The sequence below is a fragment of the Camelus dromedarius genome, chromosome 23, assembly GCF_036321535.1.
Source record: "Camelus dromedarius isolate mCamDro1 chromosome 23, mCamDro1.pat, whole genome shotgun sequence".
NCBI classification, from domain to species: Eukaryota; Metazoa; Chordata; class Mammalia; order Artiodactyla; family Camelidae; genus Camelus; species Camelus dromedarius.
The window spans coordinates 12,529,523-12,547,550 of NC_087458.1; the positions used below are offsets into that span (position 1 = coordinate 12,529,523).

Consider the following 18,028-nt stretch of genomic DNA (forward strand, 5'->3'; position numbering starts at 1 on the left):
TGAGTTACTTTTTTCCTTTCTTTCTTTCTTTTCTTTTGTTCTTTCTCTTTCATTGCATACCTTTCCAGCTTCACGTAGCCCAGTTGTCTTACAGGAATTTGGGGTCACTTGTCGCCCAGTGTGAGTCAGATAATGCTGACTGACCCTAAGCTGGGCTTGAGCAGCTGTCCGTGAATGGCCTTTTGAGGTCAGAGGGCTGGAAAACTGCACCCTCAGATCATACTAAGCGCCTCCATATGGAACATGCAGAAGCAGGTAACCAACGTGTACCTGCATGGAACACGGATTCCCTCACCTTCTCCCTACCTCTGACCACCTTCCCCCACGACTGAGATCACTCTGCTTATCCCATAAATGTCCCAACGCCCTCACCTTCGGGGAGGTGGATCTGAAGCTTGTTCTCCCATCTCAATGCTTGGCCGCCTTGTGAATAAACTCTTTTTCGGCCACAAAACCTTGGCATCTCAGCGTTTGATTTGCTGCCTGCTGGGCAAACAGACCTGATTCCATAACAACCTCTCTTCCCATTGTCAGTAGAATCGTTAGTGAAACTCCAGTAGACGGACATTATGACATTCACTGCTAAATTAAAAAGCAGTCACGGTAAATATTCAGTTAAAAGAAATAAGGGAACATCACTCTCCATTCATCCCATTCAGTAAAGCCCCTGGGTTCCAATTCCTCTTTCAGTGTCTGTGATGTTTTCCAAGAATTCTACCCGGAAGCCAAGAGGCTCTGGGCTTTTTAACAGCGCAATCTGAGGCAGGCACCTATTTCTCACATGTCACAGCAGGTCCTTCCCGTGGATCACATGGCACTGCTTCTTCAAAACATAACTAAGACTTCCAAAGTCACCTGTGGGAGGGCACGCCTACCTGTGCCTGTCTGCCTTACACTCAGCATTCTCCAAAGGTGGGAGTATTTTGGAAGTGTGACCTCGTTGACAAAGAGACCCGGAAGTCTGGCCATGAGGCGTGGCTGCCAAGGACTGAGCAAAGTCTTCTTCCTCAGAAGCGTCTTAAGAAAGAATTTCATGTCAAGAATGTCCAGGAGTCAAGAAGGACTCATAGGAGGTTGTTATCTAGATATATGTTTAATATAATATACGTGCTTGTGGTTACAGATACATATTCGGTGCTTTATCAAGAAGTATGAGTTACATAGCATACAACGTATTGGATACAAAATCAGAAGATAAACAAAGTTGTTCCTAAATGAAAACCATACAGGGTACATGCTGACAAATGGATTGCCCAACCTTCCATTTCCACTCCTTTCTCTGAGCTGATCTCCTGAAGATGAGTTGCAAGCTGTAGCATTTAAAAAAAATTTAGTCCCCCCCCCCAAATCTAATACTATATCATATGAAATTACTTTTGGCAGCAATTATCCAGATTACTTCTCTCCATCAGAAAAATTTTCAGATCTTCCTGTTACTTTGTTATGGCTTAGTTTAGACATTTTCCTAGCTGCGAAGTTAAATATTTTAAACTGTATTCATTATTACATAACTGTGATTAGACTCAACTATTTTAAATGTATCCTCATGCAGATGGAGAAGAGAAATGGAGGTATAGGTGTGAGGCAGAAAGGAAAAATATCTCAGGTGAGAAAACAAGAGACTTATTAAACTGAATATGAATGTTGAGTTGGATTTGTAGCTTCTCAACTAATAAAAAAGGTTAGAAGATTATTGTTAAATTGTGAGGTGAGGAAAATATTCCCAAGTTTTTGTTTCTTTTTTGCCCTTCACTCTTTGCTACAAGTTTCCATTCAAAGTTAAGAATGTCTCCTCACGCAGAACAGTTGATTTTTACAGCTCGAAGATGCTGAGAGGGAAAGCCTTTCTTTGGATTATTGCTCCGGTCAGCCACATGACCTATTTGGGTGAAAATACATTTAACAGAAATAGCAGTTCTAAATTATTAACCAAAGAGCCTTGTCACAAGCAAATATTAAACACACACTCTTCTCATAGAATGGAGAGACTAGAAAACCAGAAAGTTCTAATGACAATTTGGACAGGATATGCCAATATGCATTAAGATGTCACGTCCAGAAGCTACAGAGAGTTGCCTGGCCCTTGGGTTTGGATGCTTAGATGTTAGAAACTGAGTTCTCCATGCTCTGCTCTGTGGAATGCAAGCTGACCAGGGAAAGTAAACCCTCTATATTTGTTCTTTTATCTAATCAAGACTCCTTAGGATTTTAAAATGAGGTTTCACATCTAGCTGCATTGATAATCAAGAAATGCATTCCTGCAAATCTTGATGGTGACAGCAAGAAGCAACGTGATTTTCAATTAAGTGGAGCTGCTCTTAGACATTTCCTAGTGAATGGACACACTTGATAGGCCTGAGCACTTAACTTCCTCACCACTTCCCTTCCCTTCTTTCCCCCCTTCTTTTCTCATGGTCCTTTTTCTCCAAACCTGCTAAATTACCAGGAAACAAAGTAAATGGCCTGCTAGAAGGAATGATTTCAGGGGTAAAAATCATTTCCCTGAAATATAAATCGCCTTTGAAATGAATCTCAAATTTTCAAATTTGTGATGGGACAGATAGCCTGACAAGTTTTTGTCGAAACTTCTGGACATCTATTATTCTTTGAGAAAGAATAACTTCGCTCTATCGAAAGGGAATGTGTAAAGAGAACACATCAACCGAGCAAATTCCATGACTTTGCAGAGGATAAAAATAAAAACAATTTCTTTATCAAGTTCTTCTCTTTATGTACTAGAAACTGAAGTCTGCTTAAAGCATAATTTATACAGCAGAGAATTAAGAGTCCACAAGGTGATATGGGGAGCAGCGCACAAAATACTTTCATGCATTTGATTTGAAAGCAAAGCTACGGAAATGCCTCAGTTACTTCTGCATTTCAGAAGGTGTTTATCTGGGAGAAAGAAAATTGTGTGTGTGTGTCTCTGTGTGTGTGTGTGTGTGTGTGTGTGTGTGTGTGTGTGTGTGTGTGTGTTGGGGGTTGTTCACACGAACAAGCACTACTTTAGCAGATAAACATGAACACAGCCTCCTAATTTACTCTAGACTCAATAGTCTATCTCTTTGTTCTGGTCCAGTTTAGATCCTAATCTGACGCTAACCACAAACTACATCAAACCCAGGCAGAAAAAGTCAGGTTATGGCCATCCCCGGGCCTGCTTAATCTTAGGTTTCTCTCAAGAATGAGACACATATACTCCTGTTCGCATTGACCACCTCTCTACATCCCAGATGCACTTAGGACTGTGTTACATTTTCACAGGGAGGAAAGCAGCACCACAGGGCTCCTGCATTGAGTTCCATACTTTCCCCGGCAATTTACTCCAGGGAGAGTGGGGAGGAAGGGGAGGAGGCAAAGGGAGTGATAAACAGACGTTACACATTTTTTTTCCTGGTACAATCATCCCAGTTTTCTTAATTCCCCCAAATTTAAAACAATGTTATTTTATTCGTGTTACCATGGAAACTTCCAGTAACACAGTTGTGGTTTTCTTCCCCCTTAAGTTTAAAAACAGTTTCAAAAAGATTTCAAAGAATTTTCTAGGGCAATTTTCATACGTTTGCTTTGCTTTCACATTTTAGGCTGTGATATTTGTATTCCTTTTAATTTTATTATTTAGAAGAGTTTCTAATGTGTATGTGCCTGTCTGTGCACTGCTTTAAATTTAAAATCACACATACTTATGTTACATATCACTGGTGGACTGCAAGGCCTTCCTTCTTCTTGCAGCCTTCATGACACTGCCCTCCTGGTGCTCTTCCTGCCCTCTGCTTCCTGGGTTCAGCTCATGAAAAGGTGAAGGTCCTTCTTATCCTCCACCCACAAGTCTACCCACTCAAGGTTGTGCAGTCAATTTGTGAATGCGGTAAGTCTGAGTCTTTGAAACATCGACTGTCTTGGTGAACTCTGTGATCTCTAGATAAATCTCTGGGTATTTTCAAACATTTGGCTATTTCAAATAAAAAGAATAAGGTATTTGAAATTGTAATGACATCAAAATTTCTCTTAAAAATGTTTTGTCATTCAAGAAAAAAAATAACTCACCTAAATTCTTCGGTTCTTACATTTTCTAGCTGCCTTAGCACGTAAAGGACTGGTGATTTCATTCTGATCTGGGGCAGCAAAGACAGATGGTGAGGAAGATGGTGCCGGGAATTCTAGGTGTGAGTTGCTTGTCACTCCTGCACATATGGACATGATGGGAACTTCTGTTTCATGCTCCCAATGTTGATCCAGCCTAGCTGTCGACTGCTTAATGACAGAGTTTCTTTGAAGTGAGCAATATTAACAAATATAAATGAACTCACACCATACCAGCAAGAGTTGGCCGTAGACCCAGTCACTCCAACCCATTTTCGGAATTTGAAACGGCAAGTATTCAGGAAGGGCGTGTTATCTTTGGAAATAACAAAAACGAGGAAAATCCAACAAACATGAACAGTGTTTACTCAAAGAGTACAGTAATATGGTCGCTCACTTTCAATATTCTTAAGGAATAACTGAATAAATGGGCTACAAATGTGAAGCTAGCAATGTGCAAATGAAAAAAGAAAAACAAAAGGAGATACAAGACTAAGCAAATGTAATCTTCTACTTGAACATTTCAGATTTTTATTAATCCTTTGAAAAATACTTTTTTAATTAACTCAATATCCTCACCTTGGTTATATTCATACAGAGTTAGAGTCTATGACTAGATTATGTAAATCATTACTTAACCAAATCTACTAAAGATTAGAAAAAAATTTTAGCAAGACTTATAATAATGCAATACAGAATTAAATGTTTAAACCTACTAAAAAATATCATGGTCTATCAATTGGTGGTGTGTAAGGCATGTTAGGAGTCTAAACGTGCACTTTGACTATAAATACAATTCACTAAATGCAGTGAGCCAAAAGGAAGGGAAGTGAGGTGTTGCTAAAAGATCACATTATTTTTCAAGATGCAGGGTACTTATGTCACTTAGCAGTCCTCTGCATTTAATCAAATTGATTTTTTGAAAGATAACATGATTGTTTGAATATAATTGTCATTTACTAAACAAACAGATCCTAGGAGAACTAACCAGTTTAGGCTTGACAAAAATTTTCCCATCGTAGCGTACAGCCCTCTTGATATTAAGGTGGGAAGACTGCTGCAATGAGCAGCAACTGTTTTATTTTACAAGATTGGAGTTTAAATTTTTGGAATTTTATACTCAGGTGACATTTAAAATACTTTGGAAATTGAAATTTTTGTCCTATAGACTAGAGTCATAGATACATTTATACGGTAGTCCACTGTCAATCTCAGGTCATTGATTTAATACAGAATTTAATAACTTTATAGGTGGGAGGGTATGAGGGAAGTACAGGGAAAGAGGCCATATGGATTGTGTTCAGATGGATTTTGTGAAAATACAACATATTCATGGCTGTATCTTTTGTTTATAATCTTCAGTTAGCACATGGATGCTCTCAGAGGAAGATCAACATTTTAAACAATGTATTTGCTTAAAGAATGAAATAATGCCTGCCTCATAATTTTCTTGCCACCTTTTATTACTAAAGAAGTTCAGAGATAATAAGAGGGGTGACCTTCTGGATCAGAATTAAAACAACAGGTGAGATCAATTAATCTCACTTGAAACTGGTCTTTGCACATCCACATTCTTTTTCACACCAATTTAGGTGGAGATCCGTTACCTAAAGCAAACGGACCCACATTCAATGATATCATATTCTTGTCTTACATTTCCTTAAGTAGAGTTTTTCTGTCATTCTGACTGAATTTCACAACAGCATACAAGAGTAGAGGTTAATTAAGAATGGGGGCAGGAAGAGGAAACTGGAAAAGGAAGGCATTCAGGCCAAAACAATGTGGGCAAAAGAGTAGGCAACACTCTCGGGGATTTTCCCTGCTTGAGAACCTTTGAGCAAGCCTGCTATAGGAAGATAAGTGGGTTGCTGGACAATACAGGGTTGTTACGGAAGAAATAACTCTCAGGATGGTTCTCACAGCCTGATTAAATTGCTACTTGATGAGCTCCTGATAAAACTCAGAGCGCACAAAGCGAGGCAGTGAATCCTTTTCCATCAGGGCATAGATTCTTTTCTGGGCCACATCAAAGCTGCTTGGGGAAGGTTCCACCAGGTTCTTCATGGTGATGTCCTTCGTGAAGTGATCGATATTCACCTGTGAGCCAGGAAACAGGGTCACTGAGTCAGCCCAGGTTGTGGGATTTGATGAAGAGTAGTGAGGATGGAAGTGGCATTTCCCACCAATAGAACACATGAGGGGAAGAGACTGGTAGAAAGTGAAAAATATCATATCATTTTTATTTTGCAGGCAGTGGGGTAAGGCAACTGGTGTTCCAATAAATGCATGACTCAGATTAAGCTCCAACCAGTATTAGAGACTCAGTGTTAGAAGCAGGCAGCTACAGGGCAGACCTCATTTAATCCGCACAATAACCTTAAGAATGAGTCTTTCCTTTTGTAGGGGAAAGATAGATAGATAGAAAGACAGATAGATAGATAGATAGATAGATAGATAGATAGATAGATAGATGATAGATAGATAGATAGGCAGACAGATAGAGGTTTCCTCAAGATCACAGAGAGAATAAATGTATTTGAACGCAGAGGCAGAATCTGAATCCATGTACCCTGATGCCTAATCCCACAATCTTCCTACCACAGCATTTGGTTTCACACCTCCTGGGGAGAATGAAGAAGGAGAAGGAAATTCTGGCCAGGGGTCCAAGACCTCTTGCCTGGCTCCAGTAGAATAAGGCAACTTGGTCTTTTCCTGAAACAAACCAGGATACCCTGGTTCCAGCACAATAATAATAAAAGTGGCAGCTAATGTTTATTGAGTTCTAAATCTGTGCCAGACACTGGCTGAGAACTGTGCTGAGGAACTCACTTTATCTTCCAACGCTGGAAGACAGACACTGACATGTACATTTTACGGTTGAGGGACAGAAATTCAAATGCTTTGCCCAAGCTCTTTAGTGGTGGAGGGAAGATTCAAAAGCTCAGCAGTGTGGCTTTTACCCATGAGACTGCCGTGTTGGAAGGTGCGGTGGCTTAGATATTTGTCCTGGCTGCATTGCCACTACGTTGCGCCACTTGCAGGGACATCATTCATGCTAGAGTCCACGTGAATGGCCCCCCGGCATTCTGCAGCATACAGCCTGCCTGGGCTCGCCTGAGGATCATTTGTGAGGAATCGCTGTACATCACGTTGTATGTTTTAATGACTTTTAAGGGAGTGTAAAAGAGAAACAGAATACAGATCAGCCAGTGGTTCTGAATTTGAGCATCAGAAAGTGTTTTAGCTCTCTCCTGGGCTGCTAGAGGTACTTGCTCCTGAAGAAAAGCTATTTGAGCTCAGAGAATTGTCCACAGCTTTAGGACAGAGTCAGGGACAGAGGCATGATGGGATTACCAGGCCAGAACAGACAAGAGCAGTGAGTGATCAAAGGTCCACGGTGAAGCGAGTTGAGGCTATGACGTGGTTTCCCACAGGTGAGCGGGACCTGTATGTTTTATGCAGGGATGGTAGGTGACTACAGAGGCTGCCCTGGGAATGGCCTCGGAGGTGACGTGGTCCGATGCCTGCCTTCACGGGTGAAGACTCCAAGACCCAAAGAGGTTAAGTTACACACCTACAAACTGCTAGTGAGGGACGGAGTTGAGGCTATAATGCATATTTCTGTATTCTCAGCCACACTAAAGCAATGCTTCTTTCTTTTCTTAAATATAGACTGAGCTAGGTGGGCAACCTTACTCAAAATAGTTGAATTTCTAAAAATTATAAAATTCTCTATTAATTTTATTTTTTAAGTGATATATTTAAAACTCTAACAGACTGTATGCGCCAGCAAATAACAGCTACTCATCTTACTATTTTTATTTTTTGCATAGCCCTCTTCTAACGAATCATTCTGATACGTGCTTATCTGTTTACTGCTGAGCTAAGAAACTATTTTTTCATTAATTTAAAATATGGGCACTTGACAATTTGCAATATATGTGAATTATCTACTTATTGAACTACACAGGATCATTTCTCTTTTTAAAACCTTAGTCCCAATTTTTTTTTACCACTGTACCTCTCCTTCAGTTCCTGGTATTAAAGAGCTGAGGTGAATATTCAGAGAAAGAAAATTTAGATTACTCTTTGCCTGGGTAAACTTGTTGCATAGGTCAATCTGCTACTCATCAAAACAAAATAGTAAATCTTGGGCTCAAAATACAAGATTTGGAGAATTTTTGAATCTATGTGAGATGATTATAGTTAAGGGAGCTAAGAATTAGAGAGGTTTAATTAGAAACTTACCCAAAGTCACACATCGACAAAGGTCTTTAATTGGGACATCTTTAATTATTCATCTCACAGATATTCCCTGAATGCTTGTTAAGTGCCAGGAACAAGAAGCACATTCTCTCTGATGCTCGGCTCAGAGACTGGAAGTCAAGGCATTTTAATTAAAGCTCACAGGTCCTTATAACGGGGGCCACCATTTGTTTGTTCCAGTAACTCAGCCAAAGTTTCATTTATTTTGAAACTCCATTTTTAATGTGTCATATTTCCATAATAACCATCAATGTTTTCATAAGGAACCTGGTGAACAATGTTTTCCTAGAGCTCAGAGCAACTAGCAATTGTCCAGATGGGTCTCCACCATTGGCAGATATTGCAACAAATCCTAGAATTCTGTGAAGAGGAATGAAGTTGGTAGGAAGGAAGGTTAGAAGTGGGAAATCAGTTGAAGTCAAGAAATGTGGGCCAACGTTAATACCAAATTAATCTCCTTGATAACATCATAAACTGAGATTCCATACTGAGAGAAGAAAGAACGGCCCAGCACAAATGTTATCGGAAGTAGAGGAAAGCTAACATATGGGCACGGGGTGGGAGACTGAGGAGTAGAAGAGGCGAACTGGAAAGGATTACAAAATAATTTTCAGGGCAGGTCTAAACCTAGTTCCAGTCTAGGACTCTCACTTCCTCCACTTTACCTATTGTAGTTTATGCTCCCATGCTCCTGACCTCCACCTCTTGTGTCATGGAGAGAACTCATCTGCTGGTATTAAGGTATATAATTTGTCCATCCATTCAAACATGTTTACCCTTTAGAAAAGATCAGTGATGAGTAATCCATAACCAAAGGAATAAATATCAAATGGTGGAATCTCAAAAGTATAGAGCACCTGTGAGAGAAAAAGGATACTGGGGGTTTTCCCCTCTCAAGTCATCTTAAACTGATTACTGCTGACCTAGGGGTTTTGCTCAGATCACCTCTGTGCTTGACCCCAAGTCTTGATGAAATATTTGATGTCCAGATTGGAATATGGGGTACAATGTGAAATTAGTGACCTGATCAAAACATGATGAATAGGTCTTGCTAAGGCCATTCTGGATTCCACAAAAAGTCTTTTCAATTCATTTTCACAAATAGCAAAGAGCAGATAATCTACCACAAAGCCGTTTTGAAATCAATACACATCTTAAGTGTGTTGTCAATTAATGGCATATTCTCTTCTGATAACTCTGTTATCTTATAATAATTGATTTTCTTGAGTAGAAACCCTGTTGAGTGTTGACTAGACTGTAAATGAAAAAGGCCTGGGGGAAACAAAAGGATGAGGGAGAATAGAGGGGAAAAGAGTTTTTACCAAAAAGAAAAAAAAAAAAAAAAGGAGAGAAAGGGAAAAGTGGGGAAGGGGAAAAGGAGGAAAGAAAAGATTAAGTGGTAGGAACATTCATTAGGCATTAATTAGTTCCAACCCTGAGATGTGTATTTTCACATCCACTGTTTAATTTCCTCCTTACAACAACTTTGCAAAACAGTCTTCAGTATCCTCATTTTCACAAAGAAAGAAACTAAGTTCAGAGAGACTCAGCAATGCATCCAAGATGATACCACTAGTATCATTCCCGCTTGCAACTGCATGCTCCTGAAGTGAGACGCATGTTGCTAGAACGTGGTCTAAAGAGGATGCAAGTTCATATCTGCTTGACCTTGCTGCTCCGCCTTGGCGCTCAGTCGGTGCTTAAGGAAGGTGGCTCACTCTCAAATTGCCTTTTACTGCAGATGGAAATCCTTCCTGGGAAGTTGTTGAGCTGAACCCCACTGGCCACACTCCCCCACCTAGCCACCAGAACCAACCTCATTAGGAGCCTCTGTCTGGATGAATTCTTCATAAATTTTCTTTGCCTTCTCAGCCATCTTGACAGGGGACTTGATCTTCTTGTAATCCTCACAGGCCAGCCAGAACTCGAGGTTTTCCTCACTGAATTCAGACTTCAGGAAACTTTTGAAGCTGGCAAGTCCATCTAGCAAGGGAAAAAGGTATTGGAGGAAATGCATTCAATCTATCTGTATGTCTATCAATACTATCTCACTTTGTAATGCATTGTAATGCATTATTTGCTATACATGCCATTTATGTAATAACTTTACAAAAGCTAACTCATTTGCTCCTCACCACAAACTTAACAGGCAGGTGATGCTGTACCTTATTTTACAAGAAAGGTCAGAGGCTGTTACCTAACCAGATAGTAAGTGGCAGAGCTGGGATTCAGATCCAAAGAAGTCTGTGTTTGGGTGATGAAGGTTTATCTGCATATGGCATCAAGGAATACTGTGAACACTATTGCCATTCTCGATACTTAGCAATTACCAAAAAAGAAAAAAAATACATTTAAAACTTGATTTGGCAGTATAAATAATTTAATGTTGATTATCATGTATAAACTACTTAGTCTTCTTTTTCTTTCTACAGATGATTTTTAAGAAAATATTATGTTCCAGGAACTATGGTAAATAAAATTGAGATGGTTCCTGCCCTGATGAAGCTTATAGATTATGGGAGAGATATAGAAGAAAAGTGAAGAAAAACACACACACAATTATGCAACAAAATAAAACCATATGAAATATAGTATCAGAGTAACAGCAGGGTCCTGACCTCACTTTGGGTTAGGCTTAGGGAAGGCCTCCATGAGGAAGTGACAGTCAGAGACCTGGAGGAGGAGTGGGAAGGGGACGGATGGAGCTACCACATGCAGAGCAGTTACAATGCCTATCAATTATACATTAGACTTTAAAACATATTAAATTTAACGTAATTATAACTATTGTGATTCTGTGTTAAGAGTAGATAAATGTAGCTCATGTAGAAAATATTTCAGCTTATAATTTAAATATATATATCTTTATACACTTATATACAAATATATATATGTGTATATATATATATATATTTGATTTTCTTGAGTTGAAACCCTATTGAGTTTATATATGTTGAGTATATATATGAGATTCTTGGATCTGCCTTTTTTTTTTCTTTCCTACCCCTTCAGCTCTACCCTCCAAAATGGTAAAAGAAAAGGTTGGGATTTAGAAAGGCACTGGAGAGGAACAGAGGACAAATCACTCTATATCTTCAATACTTTCTTCCTTGTTTTTTTAATGGAGGTACTGGGGTTTGGAACCAGGACCTCATGCATGTTAAGCATGTGCTCTACCACTGAGCTATACCCTCCCCCACCAATATTTTCTTCCTTTTAAAGCTGACTATATGTATGCATTTTAGCCCCAATTCTAACAAATGGGTATGTATTGAGAGAGAATCCATGTCCATTTACTATCTAAGGAAAGTAGATTTCTAAAGGAGGAGAGAAAATTCTAGTTTTCCACAGACAATATCACAATTACAGGCATTCATGGTGTGTCATTTGCCTTCCAGGGCAGAAGCTGGATTGACTGTCACCAGTACATCAGGGCCCACTTTTCCTCTAACTTGTTCCCCATCAGGAGATATTTCTGCAATTCATTAGTTCTACTTGGAGAACATATTTGTGTACTGAATTCATTTCCTTTGACCTAATTTCAATCTGTTTCCCTTTCCCTTGAATATTTCTCCCTACTCTTTTTTTTTTATAGATTTTCATTCATTAGTCATTGCCTAATGCATTGATTTCATACAATTTGCACAAAATGTGATGATTAAACCAGAAATATACCATTGTCCTTTTTTCAATTTTCCTTCTATACATTTTTATTGTCTTCATGCCCCTCACATTCCCCTGCAACTATATTCAGTTCTAAAGAAACAGAATGACTAAGTCATAATCAACTTGGATTAGGGTCACCAGTGATTTCTGGATCCAAACAAGACACTGCATTTTAATCCTCTTTCCCTGTCCTTAACCTAAGAGTATTTTTTTTTAATTGATCAACACCTAAAAATACATCAGGGAGCAATGGTAAGTATGATAAACAGTTTTCTCTAGAAACCTAGCTAGAAGAACTACTTTAAAGCCATTTGATAATCTTTACGTGGGTAAGATCAGGTGTATTTCCCACTCGCTCTCTGCCCATATTTCCGACTATATTTCCAGCACTAATTGTTATAATTCAGTGACACGGTGGTCAATGGTGTATGCTGAAAGAAGAAATAAGACCGAGTTCTCTGTCTGTCTGTCATCCTTAAAGCCTTCATTGTTTCTTAAACAAAGGGTGTCAGGAAGCCTCTGTTGAAATGGAAAAAAAAAAAAAAATTCCAGGCACTTTCTAGCTGCCGGGAATTGACACAGGAATGAAGTTTTACCAGTTCCCACACAATCACATCTAAGACGGCGGAGGAAGCAATAACTTCACAGAATAAGTCCGGGGCCAATTTATTCTCATTAGCCCCCGTTTCCCCACAACATGGTGAGTCAGGCCTGTAATCACCCTTTCTGAGACTTTGAAAAAGGTAGAGACCTCCCAACATTGTTATCTATGAATCACCCTCTCTGAGTCTTTGAAAAAGGTAGAAACCGCACCCCCAAACATTGTTACCTATGACCTGAGGATGCATGCCAGGATCCCTCAACAATGTTAACTTTTACCAAGTCATCTTTTCCAGGGAATGATCTTGGAAAACAACTTTCCAGTGCTCTGAGTCTATTTCCTGCGGACTGGCTTCATCGCTCCCATTGAATCCCATGATATTATTTCAAGACTTTTTATCAATGTGTGGACTTTAAAGCAAGACTCCTAAAACAGCTTTATACTCTATCAGCCTGGGAGATGTTTAAAGCTGTTCTTTCTCTTATCCGGATTTTAACGATTCTCTGGAGGAGCTTTTCCTAGGACCCGCTAACGCCACTCCCCAGATGCTTTCACCTCCTTAACTGCTCATTTTCTACTGGTCCATTCCTCAGAGATGCTCTCTGCTGAATTCCCATTACTCCTGAGGACGTCCTCTTAGATCAGAGTCAGGTCTACTCTGGGCCAAATGTCTCTGTTCTGTGAGGAACACACATGTCTTCTTTGCCCCATGCTATTCCCCTGCCCACTCCACGGCCCAGTAGAGCTCCTGGTACACAGCCCTGATAAACCCTACATTCTTCCTTCCTGAGCCTGCACAGAGCCTCAGCATAACCTCTCAACACACCTCTTCAGGCGCCCTATTCCTAGGGAGCGGGGGAAACCCACCTGATCCTCTGGTCTAGTGGAAACACTGGGTTGTGACCCACACTATGATCCCAGAGCTGGCCCTAATGAATGAAGTCACTGTTGACATCTGTGTACAATACAGTAACAGCCCTGCTAAAGAACAAAATGAAACCACCTATAAAACCACTTTAAAAATCAAAGGAGTGTAAGGCAAACCCAAGTGAGACTGGTGGAAAGGGAAAAGACTGAGAAGCAGATCAGCACAAATCTTTTCTCCTAGGGGAGAGAGAGTGAGACATGGGTCATTGACAAGTACCATGACATAGTTTCCAGTTTCAAAGCAGGGGCTTTAGAGTCAAGATTTTCTGGAGGTGAAATCTCACACACCACGTTACTGCAGTAACTTGGGCAAGTAATCTAACCTCCCTGAGCCTCAGTGGCCACATCTGTTAAATGGGGTACTAATGGAACCTACCTGACTGGGTTGTTAGAAGGGTTAAATAACTTGTGTAAGGCTCTCACATGACACTGAACATAATAATAGCTCATGTGAACAAAAAATACTGCAAAACATATCAGTAAACAAAGAATGCTGAAGCCATCAAGCCATCAGCCACTGCTGCCACCCCCCACTGAAGGCAAGCCTGCAGCCCAGCCTCTGCAGCCAATCACAATGGTGCACCTGAAGGGACTCAGAATAAGAAAAGACAGGATACTGGCCCTAGATAGCTAGGTGCTTGTCGAAGGAATGAATTCAATGAGCCCAAATGTTTGCTCCCTCCCATACATAGAAAAGCGCTAAATTCTTTAACTTGAGATGTCTGGTTTTCTCTAGTTAACAAGTAATCTTCTAATGTTCCAACTACCTGGTCTTTGTTGTAAAGCTCCTATATATCCTAGCTCCTCCGAGCAGTCCCTCAGTGCCATCTGAGAGGCTGTCATCCCGGCTCGAGTCCTCCCGCCAAATAAAACATAACTCTCAACTTTCAGGCTGTGCATTTATTTCAGTTGACACCCAATAAATGCTGATTTTCTCCATTATCATTCATATCCACTTTAAAATTAATCTTTATTCAAAACCCAACTCAAACATTGCTTCACATTCAAGGTAGTCCTTACCCAGTATTTTTCACTTGCTGTTGAGGATTTTTACTATTATGAGAGACAAGTTCACTTTCTGGGGTTTTGTCATTGTTGGAATTATTTGCTTACATGGCTATCTTTCTCAGGAAGCTGTTAATTCTTTGAGTTCAAAGTCTGAGTTTCATTTATCTTTGCCCCTCTTTTGAAAGCATCCCACCTCCTAGTTTAAATCTGGTTCAAACTGAATTAAATAAAAAACATAAAGAGAAAAATTTCCTCCCAAGCCATGAAACTAAACAGATGGGAACACAACCTGCACTCGTGGGTCCTCAGGACACCCGGTTTTCTTATTCCCTCGGCATCCTTCCAAAATTGAACAAGTGTCAAAACTGGGGAAGAAGGCCATGGGCACCCCCAAAGGTGTGTTCTGCCTCTGTCCACCCCTTGATTTTTACAAGAGATAATTCAGACTTACAGTTGTTCTCCAGGAGTTTATCCAGGGACTCACGCCACTGCAGAACCTCCTCCAGTGAGGGTCTAAATCAAGCATTAAGAAAGAAAAAGGTGACAGCCATAAAAAGGGAGTTAGCCACATACGCCAACAATGACTGGGACCTGCTTTTCTTTGAGATGCTACAACAGATAACTCATCCTCAGCACAAGGGAGTTGGAGTTTTTCCCTTCTGAACAAGTGGGCTTAATGAGCAAGGTTTGCTTTCATACAGCTATCTTGCATATTTCCACCTCTTGTTGAACCATTTGGTTGGCCCTGTCCCTTTTTAGAAGTAGAGTTTTTTGTCATGAAGCTACATCTTGATATTCTTGAATACCCCATGACCGTGCCTCTAATTGTGGTCTTTTTTTCCCAAATGCATAAAATCCAGTTGTCCCATTACAGGGATTGAACTCATGTTTCCTGGTTCACCAGGGCTGTGCTTTGATCACCCGACTTAATACAGCCAAGGGCATCTGATTCCACATCCACAATCCAGCGCTGTGTCACCGGGGCTGATGGAAGACGCAAGGTGTGAAGCCACCTCATGCTGTGAGTGTGATCAGTGCCCATTTTAAAAAATCTGGGTGCATTTTCCTGCTCAATTCAAACAAGACAATGATTTTTAAAAGATTCAATCTCTCTGAGTAGAAAAGTGGTTAGACCTCGTGCATATGATCCGGTTGCTGATTCGAAAGGAGAAGGTAACAGTCAACATATAATTTCTCCTTAGGCTGTTTTTGCTTTAATGTTTATATATGGAAAAACCCTGCTGCGTTTTCATTTTAACCACCAATTTTTGTCTCGCGGCAGGAGTGTGTCAAGTCGGGCTGGTGCTGTCTGGGAAAAATGGCTGACTCTGCTCTCCCGGGGCTCACCCTGCTCTGACTCTTGTGTGATGATGTGAGTTCTTCGCCGTCAAATCAAAACAGACTAACAAGGCATTTACTAGAACAGTAAGGCCAATGAAGGTGCTTTTCCTAAATTGGAATTTCCTTAGCACTTAACTTGTTCATCTACTGTTCAGACAACCCAGGAAAACTCCTGCTTCTGGTTTTTAAAAGATAATGTCTAAGAATTTTAATTATTTAGATTAGCAGTGAGATTGATAATTGCTGATTCGACTTCTGACTTTGCTCTCCAGGGGCAGATTCAGCCTTACTTCATTTGTGTACAGAGTCCAAGATGGTAGTAGTTTTTTGGTTTTTTTTTTTTGCTAAAGTACTGTGAATAATTCCTTTGTTTCTTTATTCCTCATGACAGAACATATCCAGACTTTGAGTCTTAATTATATGATTTTTTCATAAAGTTTTATATTTTTACCCTTTGAAGGTTAAAACATGCCAAAAATGAGAGTAACAAACCTAGCGAAAAAAATGGTATCAAGTGATTTCATTTTCCTGGCTAGAGATAAAAGTATCCTTGATCAAAAACTCAACACTAATTCCTTGAAAATTTTTTTTTAGTTTCTAAACAAAATTTTATGTAGAAGCAACCATTTTACAAGCACATTTGGAAATTTATTTTTAATGCATGAACTACCTTCTCTCTTCCCGTTTTCTTCTCATTAGTATAAAGCATCAGGAGGAGAGGTGACATGAAGAAGGGGTTACAGGGATGTCCTTGTATTTTCCTACCTGATTTTATTTCTAACCAGGAAAGCAGCTATCTTTTAGAGGTCAGTAACTCCTTTTGGCTCTTCTATATTGCCCCATGCTGAGACCTTTTCCTATGTATATATTATTTTGTACCAACATTTTCAGCACACAGCTTTACACATCTTAATTTCTTCACTACAGTAGGTTCAATGTTTTGCAGATGACACCCACCAAGTCTTTATTGATTGTTGACAGAAACAACAAGACATTCAACAACTGGACAAAGGAAACAAAGCAAGGGGAAGACTGAATCTCTCTCTGATTTTATAAAGATTCTCATAAAATGAAATCACCTTACTGGCCCCATTTCCTCTGGTTAGTGCAGAGGGACACAGGAAGAAGAAATGACAGGAGCAGGTGCACCCAGCTTAAGCGTGTTACCAGATGCAGTTTGCCCCAAATGGTCTTGTTAGAACCAGGCTAATGGACAGTATGAGCAGCACATCACAGCCGAGATTAAATTCCCGCAAAGGACATAGGCAGAGCCCGCTTGGGGGTAATGTTAGTCCAAATTGATTCAAGGACGCAGTCAAGCAGGACACATCCCCCACAACACGAAGCCCAGCATTCTGATTACAAGCCTAGGAAGTGCCACAGGTTCATCCTGTCCTGATTCTTAGAATTTGCCATTAAGTCTGACTTCTTTGAAACAAGAGAGATGCAGATCTAAATGACCAATACGTATCCTGGTTTGCAAGGTCATTGCTGACCACAGAGAGCGGGCACGGGGTTTCTGTGTGAGGGTGTGGAGAAAGGGAGGGAGCCAGTCCAAATGAAAGGCAAAATAAACATGCATAGAGATGATTAAATGTGTGTTTTACAACGGTCACTGTACGAGCCCCCTGCTCCAGGGAGTGACGATCTCAGCTGGAAGTGCTCTCTCCCTTTACTGTTCTCTCACCACACCTACTTGTTGAATTTCTTACATGGCGGTGATGCACTCACTGCCTAGAGGTAATAAGAGCTTGTCAGTCACGGAGAACTTTCCCCATTCCACCCTGTCCAGTGGCGCATTCCCTGAAGCCTGGATCCACCCCGAAATGTGCGTGTCAGACTAATATGTGAATTAATAATGGTTCAGTTTGTCCAGAGTTAGTCGGTTGATGAAAGCCACAAATAACCCAAAACGTTGAGTACAAAAATGTTAGCACCGTGAATCAGAACTACCACTATAAGCAACTCTGGCACCTGCTAGCTGTAACCACGGGAAAGTGTGACAGCATCAGTGGTTTTCTCCTTTATTTTCTTTCTTCTTCTTTTTTTTAATTACACACTCCCTGGCAAATATTTAAACTCTTGATAATGTTCTCACATGGTCTTGCTCTTCACAAGGAAAGTGAAATCCAATTT

General features: G+C 40.2%; 1 protein-coding gene across 1 annotated transcript in view; it reads right to left on the reverse strand.

The window, feature by feature from the left end:
- Positions 1-1,074: 1,074 nt before the first annotated feature.
- The window catches only part of RGS5 (regulator of G protein signaling 5), a 43,417-nt gene continuing 26,463 nt past the window's right edge, over positions 1,075-18,028 (reverse strand). The window contains exons 3-5 of the mRNA XM_064477945.1: positions 15,003-15,064; positions 10,166-10,332; positions 1,075-6,180 (exon numbers count right to left, since the gene is read on the reverse strand). Coding sequence (XP_064334015.1) covers positions 6,019-6,180; positions 10,166-10,332; positions 15,003-15,064 — 391 coding nt within the window. The 3' untranslated portion in view covers positions 1,075-6,018. The remainder of the gene's footprint in view (positions 6,181-10,165; positions 10,333-15,002; positions 15,065-18,028) is intronic.